At 35.7% G+C, this 12,186-nt stretch overlaps 1 protein-coding gene across 4 annotated transcripts, besides 1 other annotated feature; it reads right to left on the bottom strand.

The window, feature by feature from the left end:
- Positions 1-1,189: 1,189 nt before the first annotated feature.
- Positions 1,190-8,534, bottom strand: CG40045 (uncharacterized protein). Of its 4 annotated transcripts, none has more exons than NM_001259968.1 (4): positions 8,326-8,534; positions 8,111-8,238; positions 6,192-6,294; positions 1,190-1,617 (listed from the first exon to the last, which is right to left on the bottom strand). In NM_001259968.1, exon 4 carries the CDS (start codon positions 1,551-1,553, stop codon positions 1,260-1,262), a length of 294 nt encoding a protein of 97 aa, NP_001246897.1. In that variant the 5' UTR covers positions 1,554-1,617; positions 6,192-6,294; positions 8,111-8,238; positions 8,326-8,534; the 3' UTR covers positions 1,190-1,259. The 4 variants fall into 4 exon arrangements, with proteins under 4 accessions (NP_001246897.1, NP_001262239.1, NP_001036640.1 ...); NM_001275310.1 differs by lacking the exon at positions 8,111-8,238 and adding an exon at positions 2,031-2,171; NM_001043175.2 differs by lacking the exon at positions 8,111-8,238.
- Positions 2,500-3,322: a mobile genetic element.
- Positions 8,535-12,186: the final 3,652 nt, after the last annotated feature.

Genomic DNA, 12,186 nt, shown 5'->3' with positions numbered 1-12,186 from the left:
CCGTACCGAACCGATTAAAAGTTAAAGTGTATCACAGCAGTACTGGTGCGATCAACACTTAATTGTTAACTGAACTTGCTATGCAGAAGGCAAATGAGCAAGTTTCACAAAATAAAAATTAAAACAGTTGTGCTCGTTCTCTATTGAGAGAGAGGCACAAAGGGGAATGCAAAATCTCTTGCTGCAAAGAGCATTGTAAAGAGTGATAAAATAAAATAACTTAAATTTATGATGATCTGCTGCTGGCTGCGGGCTGCATAACCAAACATTAATTTATTTACCAGAGCTAGGGAACTCCGGGCGCCAAAGTTAGCCTGCATACTAGACAGTGTTACAATACGTGACTATTCCAACTCAAAATAAGAAATGCATTTTTGCAGAGGACATTACTTTTACGAACGGTAGCCTCTTTTAATAAAATGACGAATCATGGCTACAAGGTTAGAATATTAGGTACATGATGTATACGAGTGTACGGTAGTAAGTCCAATAACTATATTCATATTATGCCGTAGTATACTCTTAATCCATCATTCGTAATCCAAAAACCACAATAAGAATTCTTCTTTGTATTTATATAAGTGCTCATCAATTCTTTTCTATATTTTATAATTCTATATAAAGAATATATATATAGTTGTTTGACTATATAGTGTTTTTTATTCGGCATGATCCCGTAATCGTTATTTTTTCGATTCCGAATTGGTCAAAATTATTCGATTTCGTTTTTAGGTTTAGCTTTGGTTTTCGGCCTCCTTACAATTAATTAATGAATTCGGTTATATTTCATAAGGATTTTTACCTGCCTGTTTCGTTTCACCATCGCCTTCGCGATAACTTTTGGCGACGTACCAGTCGACCCCTTGCCAACCAAATCGAAAATTTTTCTTGCCGACGGAAAAATTTTGCTTGTCAAATTTGAGGTCGGAAATAAACATCAATAGACCATTGATGAAAGTATTTTCTTCCCTTATTAAATAAGATCTGTTTTGATATATTAAAATGGCATTTACTTTTAATTTCGGCAGGAAAAAGGTGCACGTTTTACAAATCGAAAAAATTGTACGAATTCGGTAACCGGAGCACCGATTCTGCGATTTCAAATTGTGTGTAGCAGACACAGTAATGACATAATGTACTTTTTTTAAACCATTTTTTCTCCCTCGACCAAAGAAAACCTAAGATGTGTACATATTTAAGTTAATCCTTTTAATGTATAAAATGTTTAATATAAATATACAAATATAGGGCGGGCCGCTTCACGAGCACTCCTCCTGACTTTTTCTGACGCAGCGAGCAACTTTGCGTTTAAAGTCGGTATAGGATTCTCGCCATTCCTTGGCAGCATCTACGTTTGCTGGAGACTCATCGTTCGGATCGGCCAGCATTGATATTACAGATATCAAGATAGTCTCCACTGTATGCACGGGTAACCAGCGCTCCGATGCTTTTTCGTAGCCCCATTTATCGTCTCCAGGCTCATGTAAAATAGAAATACAGACATCTCCATTCTTCTCAATATTTGGGTGCCAAATTTCTGTAACAAACTTCATTCGAGGAGGACGCAACGGATATTCTTTAGGAAAGTAAAGATGAGCTTTAAAGAATCCTCCTTCGCTGCGATTAAAAAATAAAGAAATTATTTTATTATTATAAAATTATAAATATTAAATATAAAAAAATCGTATTTTAGTAATGGGAGTTACATACAAGTGACAAGACTTTTAGACACCCGGTTTTGGAATGGAAGTGTGAGAGAGCGGGAAAAATATAACCGAGTAATTTAAGTCGAACTTAAGCTGCTTAAATGAATAAGACTATGCGCAATCACAACATAAGGCCACCCGTATTCATAAGACGTGAGAAATATCGTTAATAAGCAGACCGAATAATAATGGACAAAAAGCATGCCTGAAAATAACCGAGACTTCACAGTCAGTCACCCTATTTCCAAATATGTTATATTTGAATACGGTTCGTTAAGTAGGATTGAATTCATATTAGCGGGCAGAAGGAAATCAGAGATGTACCTTGGTGAACAGTAGGTTATAATTAACCGATTGAAAAACATTCCTGAAGACGGTCCTGACAGGCGGCCTTGGCCAACAAAGGTGGTGAACTCATGATCGTCTTTTAGTAAGTACACGTTTAAAGGAAGGTACTTAGTTTAGCTATAAAATGATAATAGGTAATATCCGAGTTGCTTTATTTTTTATGCAGTGAAATTATAAAAGGTTCCATCCTCTATGGTCTTTTGAAATGGAAATGGAATGGACCAGCTTAAGTGCTTGGAGGGACCAGAATAACGCAGTAGTATACTCTATATTGGAGCTACGATTTTAAATGGAGTAAGCAGTTTTCACCAATTTGGTGAGCATCGATTGCTCGAAAAATCTTGTAGCATACGGAGCTGTGCAGTAAATAATTGCATTTTTCATTACTGTATTTGGAGAAATCACATTATCCAGCTGACCATGGAGGCGTATTGTAGGATTAAAGCAAAGACACTACAATAACAAGATGCGTAACGCCATACGATTTTTTGGCACACGATTTTTTCGCCGTGGCTCTAGAGGTGGCTCCAGGCTCTCTCGAATTTTTGGTAGAGAGCGAGAGAGCGGAGAGCGCTACAGCGAACAGGTCTTTTCAGCGCATAAAGTGATAGCAGACAACTGTATGTGTGCACACGTATGCTCATGCATTTTAATTTGACAAAATATGCCCTTCACCTTAGAAGTTCTTTGACTTTAAATCTATATTATTTTTGATCAATTGGCACCATTCGAAAAATTCTTGTTTTGCATTGCCTTAACGTTATTATTGTTTTTTGAAAATAGATTAGAAAAAGCCAAATCTATGTACATATTATCACAAAATAAATTTAAAAATTGACTTTATATAAGAATATTTGTCATTAGAGTATTCATCTTGCGGCGTGTGAAAAATTAATAAGGCAATGCTTGTTGATAAGATATGACCAAAGCAAAGACACTAGAATAATTCTAGTGTCTTTGATATGACTTTTGCAATAAACAGTTATCATATTCTTATGAAATTTATGAAATTACAGTAGTTATAATAATTTCTATTGTACTTCCTTTAATTATTTAGTATATTTATTAAGTCATTTAACATTAAAAGTATTTCAAAAGAAATATTTCGCATTTAAGTCACACAAGCAAGCAAATTCTATTTTTAGATTTCTTACGTTCTCAGCGTAAGCGAGCAGAAAGAGAGCAATTTTGGCCGTCACTAAAAAAGTGGCTGCATAGTGCCAAACCAATGTATGGCCGTTACGCATCTTGTTATTCTAGTGTCTTTGATTAAACATTAGCTACTGGGCATACGAGCCCCAACCACTATTAATCTGAACAGTAGGCGAATTTTTTCAATACTACTATAGCAGTTTGTTCAGCAGTTTGATCTAGTTTCAACAACAAAAATATGAGTTATTTACTCAAAAGGTAGACTTAAGAGATAAGAAAAAATAACCACTATTAATTCAAACGCTGCGTAATATAACAAATTTATTAATATTAGAATTGTATAACGTCGCCACACGTTTTGGCGTTGATTTTAAAAAGTTTTGGCAATGTCCTCGAGAAATCGAGTCTCACATCGCTTACAACTTCATTTAAAGACCGAAATGTTCCTTTGTGGCTCATTTCAAAGATCTCTTTTTATTAGCCACCAAAATTGTTTATGGGACTTAGATCTGGACTATTTGATGGCCAATCTAAAGCGTAACTTTTGTATATACAGCTGCGTTTAAAATAATAGCACTACTGCAGGTGGAAAGTTGATTTCGTAAAAAAAAATTATTAAATGTTTATTTTTTTTAAAGTCAGATTGCATGAATAATAAGTACCATATGTTGCATCTCTAAGCAAGAAATTTTTACTCTTTCAATGTAACGGTTCTTTTTTGTTTTTGGGCACTTGCTGCAAAAGTGCCCAAAATGAGGCGGTAACAAAAATAGCACTGACCACGTATTTGCTGAATAAAATTAATAGGGGTGATTACTTTGGTTTTTTTTCGACAAATTTTGAAAAACGGAGTTGCACTAAAGGTTTTAATTGAATTTTTTCCAAACGAAGACCAAAAATTCTCTAGTCATGGGTCGCGGAAAGCATTGTACCGTCGAAAAAAGAAATTTGATTAAAAACATGATCTCTGAAGGTAAAACCTACTCTGAAATTGGTCGCATTGTCGGTTGCTGAAACAAAATGATCCGCAAAGCACTGCTGTTTGTCGAAAAGAACGAAACATGGAAGAAGGAGCTTCAGATAGCTAAAAGCGTGGAAACTGTTCGCAAACGCTTAGGACAAAGCAACCTTAATGCGTGCAGCCCCAGAAAAGTCCCGCTTTTGACTGTTAAGCATGTCGCAAAGCGAATCGAATATGACAAGATTTCCAAGGACTGGCCTGTGGAGAAGTGGCACAACATTTTGTGGTCAGATGAGAGCAAAATTGTGTTGCTTGGTGGGAAAGGCTCTCGGTCTTATGTTCGGCGTCCACCGCCGTTGGTTTGGACATTTCAACAGGATAACGACCCAAAACAGACGAGCAAGAAAGCTCGAAAGAGCAGAAATCGATAAGAGTAATGAAATGGCCTGCTCAGTCACTTGAATCCAATCGAAAACCTTTGGGCGAACGTGAAAAAAAGGTTTCTGAAGTCAAACCCAATAATAACGAGGAACTTTGGGGTGTGGTCAAGGATTCAGGGAGCAAAATTCCTCAATAACGGTGCCAGGACTTGGTGGACTCCATGCCAAGACATTGGGCGGCTGTCATTGGCACCAAAGGTCACGCAACCAAATATTAAGATTCTTTAAACATAGTTCTTAAGATATAATCCATTTGTTGAATTATTTTTTCATTTTTTTGGTTAGCTTTAGCAAACTACGAGAAACAGTGCTATTTTTGTTACCGCCTAAATATGAAGGTTTTTTCGTTTTACCACTTATTTTTAAAATATCCATTAGATCTGTTACTAATTTCGTTATTTCGATTGAAAATCATTGTAGTATTTAAGTTTAGTGAGTAAAATAATGAAAAAGTGTCAGAAAATACAGAAACGATGGGACAAACACGAAATGTGCTTATGGTGCTATTATTGTTACCGCAAATGTACATCTAATATTACATGTACATACATATGATATCGAGAAGCCTTTCAGGGAATTCTTACAAAGGCATTTCAGGGAATGAATAAAGAAGCATTCCCTGAATGCCTTCATGTCGTAGTACTTCTCGAATTATGCTCGTATGCACATAAAACATTGAAATTTCATCATTGGTTTAAATGTAGTGATGGACAAACTCCTACAGAAAAAGACACGGCTGTAGAATCGAAAAATCTCGCGATCTTTACTCACCCCGAACCCAACAAAAAATTGTTGTTTGTAATAACACTTATGAACTGAAGACATTAGAATAACAAATTGCGTAACGTCATACGATTTTTTTCGCACACGACTTTTTGATGTTGTCTCTGAAGCTGGCTCCAGCTTTCTCAAATTTTTGATCTGTGATCTCAGAACTATAAGTTAAGCTTGTTTAAGATGGTTGCTACGCTTTTGTGAGTGGAAATCAATGTTTTCTGATTCTACATCTGCATGCCCAATCTCAACTCTCTTATGTCTAAACCATTATTTAAAATGAGTCTATGAGTCTTGTACATTTCTATCGATTTGAAAAAAAATGTTTGTGCCCCCACTCTTACGCACTAAAACCGCCCAAACCTGCCTCGATCACATTGTTGAAAATGTTTTGGATATTTTTCATATTTTTATAAGACTTGTAAATTTTTATCAATTTATCAAAACTTTTTGGCACGCCTAATCTAACGCCCTAAAGCCGTCAAACCGGTCACGCCCACCCTTTTGAACAACTTTATAATTTGTTTTCTCATTTTATTCCTCAATATCTATCGATATCTCAGAAAAAATTATGAAATTTCGCGTTCGCTTTCACTCTAGCTGAATAACGGGTATCTGATAGTCGGGGAACTCGATTAGAGCATTCTCTTTTGTTTTTGTTGGTGTCAATGGGACAGCCACAACAGAATTTCATTGCTTCATGTATGTCTAGTTTTCGCTTTGACGTACATTGATTGGAATAGCGTCTACAGTGATTGTTGCATAAATATGATTTTTTAAACGAAAAAGAATACAATGTTCATAGCATACTACAGTGTATCTGGCGGTCCAATTATTAAAACTTCCCAGCGAAATATATCATTCTCATCAATTAAACCAGCGGAGAATCCTTCCACTGGATTCTTGTTTAGTTCTGAAAAGATAAAAATAATTATTAATTTTTAGTAATCACGTGTAACAATCTGGTTCCGTAGGTTGTATTTTTTTAAATACGTTCGGCGAGGACCTATTTTATTTTGGATTATGACTATACCACTTAGACGTTGAAAAGAAGGATATGTCAAATTTGTTAAACTGTATATAACAGTAGAAGGTACCGTTTCTGATCGTAAAAAGTATATATGTATGTATATTCAGGATAATTTGTCATGAGCTAGAAAATTAAATTTAACATGCATATTCCTTTTGGTTTTTGCCACTGGTTTTTGCGTAATCTAATGCCCACAAGCCGTAATAAACTGTCACGCCCACCATCGAAAAATGGTTTGGTTTCCCAGTCGAAATTTAAATTATTCTATAATTCTGTAAAATTAGCATGTTTCACAAGTAAGAATTTTTCAGTTTTCTGATGGTCGACTAAAAGAATTGGACTGTCAAATTATTTGAAAACAAGAATATTATATCTATATTCTCTATATTCTATTAAAATTCTTTTGGCAAATCGATAAAAATTGACATGAAAAATGGGAAAATATATAAATGAGAACATATTTTTTAAAAAAGTTTGGCGTGGTTGGGCGATTACAGTCGACGTGCCGAAACTTCAATAGAAATTACAACCCACAATAAACTGAACAAAAAGTAAACAACAAATTTAAAGATTCGGCGATGTACAGTAAAGTTTTATGTCCAGTCTCTTACAGGTTGAATCCACTTATGGATTTAAATATACGTGTGTGCGTAATGCACGCTCTCTTAGGGTTGTTGTTTCAACTGCACATATGAATTTAAGATAATATGAAAAGTTTGAAACAGGTGAAAAAGAGTAAATCTGACTCTAAAACGTAAATATTTCTAGATCATGATCACTATTCGAGTCGATCTAGCGATATCTGTCTATCCGTCCTTATGATTGTCGAGATCTTGATGGAAAATTATAGAAAGATAAAATAAAGCATGTAGATGCTAGTGACTCCCTCTAGCGATCACAAACAAATTAACAAATTAATAATTTTTATTATAGAATAAAAACATATGTATAAACATATACATACATATGTATATAAAAAATCACATATACATACATAAATACATTTTTTAGTTAGTAGTATGAGTCAAACGAATTTAAAAAGCTCATTCCATTGTTGACATGTTCGATTAAATAACAAAGTATATGGTTTCATTTGTTTTAAAATACTGTTGCCCCTGTAGCAAAATGCTATTCGCGATTAATGGCTGAAAATAAGAAATGGGCTAAGCATTGTAAAGGTTGTAATGAACATTGTTTAACCCTACAAATAACATAAATGCTTTATTAGGTTACCTTGAACATCAATTAACCATAACTTTGTAGAGTGTTAACAAAAATATGATAATAATATATCTATCATTCGGCCAAGTCTTTAAGTGTTGTTGAATGTCTAAATCATTAGAAAACAATTTCTTTCCAAAAATTTTAATTTAAGGCAGTGAAGGGAACACTACCAAAATTTGTATATACATACACACATATGTGTAGATGTAAGCATTTATTAGAGTTAGAAAGTAATATATATTATGTGTACCTTCATACACATATATAAATTTATCTTTTCGGCATATTAAGCAAACTCCTGCTCAAATTTTATCATTAATTTGAGTACATAATAATATATACCACGAGATTTTTAAAAAGAAGGGTAGACACAAATATTTACACATATATGTATTGGCGCATATACACATTTATTATCCTATGTAAGAGTATACTATTAACTTTACAAAAAAGAACAAGAATTTATTAAAATTACCTTAAGATATAGGTAATATTTAAGCTACAAATTACATATGTGCACTCATATTACACATAATATATGTATTTGGTTGAGCATTGCCAGCTTATGGTTTTTGCACCAATTTTAAAACCACATGTGCAAGACTGGAAAAATAATTTCATATACATATGTAAAAACATTTATATATACATTCTTGCTCATTTATATACGTTTGAAGTTGTTAAACTTACCTGCCAATTGTTTTTTTAACAGTAAAGATGACTGAAGTTCAGACATTCTAAGTTGTATGATAAATGAATTGGTTCAGTTTAACGCACAAGTAATTAACACAAATAAAAATTGTATGCTTAAAAATAAGTTAGTATTGAAAGTAAATATAATGATCGACATCGACCACCGAATTTTCTATAAAGGCCAAACATAAAAAAGAACTAGTTATACAAGTTTAACACAGATCTAGCTCCTGTGAAGACGAATGTGACACAATAACACTTGTTTCCAACTACACTTATATTACATTTACACTACGTTTGACTGCTTCTGGTTGGCTAACAGGTACCGGGGATATATATATACAAATCCTATACTTACAAAAAAAATATAAGGGGCAATCCCAAAATGAAGAAAAACGGTTAATATCATCACATATTGCCAGCAGAGTTTGCCGTATGGCTGGTACTAAGCCCGGTTTAATGTATGCCAATAGACTTTGCGGTTAAATTTGTAAAAAGTTCTGTAGATATCATCCTTACCTTAACCTTTCTGTATTCTTTTGTTTATTTAAAAATATATGTTATCAAAATTTATGAGGATTAAAATTTATAAATACCAACACAAGTTCAAAATAGAATAGAATAGACAACATGCTTGCTCTTGATAACAAACCACTGTAATTGGATTGGAAATAAACAAGTTTATTGAATGAACAACATATTATTAATTTGCTTATAATTTTCTTATTTATGGTATTGAAGCTATGATTAATAACAACATAAATAAATTATTGCAGAGCTTTTGTGAGCCGATTACAGTTACAGCAGTTGCCCACATATACGATACCGACCAAAAAACATTGAAATGCAAGAATATTTTTTAACCCTATCCCTAACAAACGTATAAAATGCTTTAAAAATCGCGAAACGCATATTCAGTGTAAGAACCAATTGTTTTCCATATGAGTTTTTAAATAGATTGGCTGGGTTCCACTGTGGTTCTCGTCAATATTTTAAGTCCCACTTATTTTTCTACGCACTCTTCTATCGGTTTGCGGGCCGATATCAATTTTGATCTAAGAAACAAATTTACAGATTTCGAGTTTTGGCCAATGTCGTTGCAATATGACAGGATGAAATATTATTAAAAAATATATGCCGTAACTATAATTATTTTAACGAAGATTTTTTATACTCTATTGTTAAATTCTCCGCTCGAATATATTGCCGATTTATATCTATATTTACTTTAATTATGAATAATGTGTAAATATGTTATTAACGACAAACTTCAACAGGGGAATGTTAGCAGTTATTATTTATGTAGGCGATCTTACAGCATTAAAACTAATTTCATCATTATTTTAACTTTTTTTTTTTTTTTTTTTTTTTTTTTTACTTTGCTTTTATTTATTGAATCTTCTTGTATAAGAACTAACAATAAGTTTAAAAATCTTAACTATAACAAGTATTTTTTGAACAGTTGTATTATTTTTCCAACTGTTCTATGTTTAAACGGCCCTAATAATTTATTCGCTGGGTTGGTAGGTCCTTTCGCCGGAGACGGGAACGGCTGCTGAGCTGGATTAGACCTCGCGCTAGGTGGTTGGGGTGCGTGTGAAGCTTGCTATGGTATTTTTCCTTAAGTTCCGTGATTGCGTTGGTAACTGATGGGATATTTAAGTCTCTTTGGATGTTTTCACTCCGAACGTACCACGGTGCCCCAGTGATGGTTCTCAGAATCTTTGATTGTGCTCGCTGAATGATGTCAATATTGCTGTTGCTGGCATTGCCCCATAACTGTGAGCCATAGGTCCAGATTGGTTTCAATATAGAATTGTAGAGCAAGACCTTGTGATCTAGGCTGAGCGGAGAACCAGAGTTGATGAGCCAGTGTAAGTTGTTGGCTTTGAGTTTAAGTTGGGTTTTTTTGGCTTCAATGTGCCTGCGCCATGTGAGTCTTCTGTCTAGGTGTACTCCTAGGTACGTTACCTCGTCTGCTTTCGGGAGTGGTATGCTGTTCAACAAGAGCGGAGGACAGTCTTGTCTGTTTAGCGTAAACGTCACGTGCTTGCATTTTTGCTCGTTTACTTTTATTCGCCAGTCAGAGAGCCACTTCTCAATGTCGATGAGGTACAGTGCCAACTGTGCTGTAGCTTGGATAGGGGACCTTGAACGGCTAAGGATAGCTGTATCGTCGGCAAATGTGGATACCGTTAAGCGACTATTTGTAGGGATGTCGGCTGTATAGATGAGGTATAAGGTTGGCCCAAGAACGCTGCCTTGGGGGACTCCAGCCTCAATTGTATGAACAGTGGAAGTGGCAGTGTTGCACCGCACTGCAAACTTTCTGTCATAGAGGTAAGACTTTAGAAGTTTGTGTGTGCTTTCGGGTAGGGATATTTTAATTTTAAACATTAGGCCGTCGAGCCAGACTTTGTCGAATGCTTGGGATACGTCTAAAAATACTGCTGTACAGTATTCGCGATATTCAAATGCAGTTCTTATTTCCGTTGTAATACGATTCACCTGTTCAATGGTTCCGTGGCTTTCGCGAAATCCAAATTGGTGGGCTGGGATTATATTGTGGTATATCAGATGTTGATTAAGTCGGATCAGCAGGCATTTTTCGAATAGTTTCGAAATGCATGAGAGTAGACTTATTGGTCTGTAAGATGAAGCGACTGTGTGGTTCTTACCAGGCTTTGGAATCATTATGATCTTCATCATCTTCCATCGTTGTGGAAAGTAACCAAGTTTGGTGATGGCATTAAAGAGCTTGGTTATGTAGCGAACTGCAGAATGTGGCAGCTGGATGATCATTTCCGGTGTTATAAGGTCGTAGCCGGGGGATTTTTTCGGGCTGAGATTGTCTTTGATTATTTTAGTTATTTCTTTAGGACGAAACACAATTGGGGTGTGTTGCTGATGGCGGTTTACGGGATAGGACGGTAGCGCGAATGTGCTAGTAGCCTGGTTTGGCGTGAACACATTTTGTAGGTGAGCGGCAAATGTGTTGGCTCTGTCTTCATCACTACGGGCCCAGCCACCTGATGAATTCCTTATCGGCAAAACGGTTTCAGTCGGTGGGCGAAGAGTTGAGTGGGCTCGCCACAGTGACTTTTGTTTTGTGCCTGTTGGTGTGAGTTGCTCTATGTATCGGCGCTGATCGTCGTCCTCTTCTTGTTTCAGAGCGTTGGCCAGTTTCCGTGTGGCTACTTTTAGCTTTTGTTTTGCAGTTGGGGATCTGGAAGATTGCCATTCTCTGCGTAAGCGACGTTTTACGTGGACGAGTTGCTCGATTTGTACGTTGGTCTTCTTTGAATTAATTGCATTATTTGTTATTTTGGGTGTTGCAGTAAGAGCTGCTGCAGTAAGGATGGATTGCAATGCACACGTGCAGCTCTCTATATCAGATTCAGTATTGAGTTTTGGGCTTAGCTCAATATGTGAACTTATATATTTTTTATACCTGAGCCAGTTTGTTTTGCTAGAGGTCAATCTGGTTGGTGGTTTCACGTTTTCTGCGTATCGGCGGAGGTGAATTAGTACAGGCGAGTGATCAGATGAGAGATCCGGCAGACATTCAGCTTTAACCAAACTGCGGGAAATATTTTTCGTAACTGCGAAGTCGATCAGGTCTGGCAGCTTATTGAGGTCTGATGGCCAGTATGTAGGACTCCCGGGGGAAACATGGTCAAGTTTATTAGTGGCTTTTATTATCGTCTTATAAAGCTGTTTTCCTTTTGGGTTCACAAGTCGCGATCCCCAGTGAGTATGTTTAGCGTTGTAGTCGCCTGCTGCAATGAAGTGTGGCCCTAGTGCTTGGAAGAAATCCAGGAATTGAGCTTCTAATACTGTGAAACGGGGGGGGCAGTA

Source organism: Drosophila melanogaster, chromosome 3L (assembly GCF_000001215.4).
Source record: "Drosophila melanogaster chromosome 3L".
NCBI lineage: Eukaryota > Metazoa > Arthropoda > Insecta > Diptera > Drosophilidae > Drosophila > Drosophila melanogaster.
Note: the sequence above shows the minus strand (reverse complement) of the source record. Positions and strands in the feature narration are given on the sequence as shown.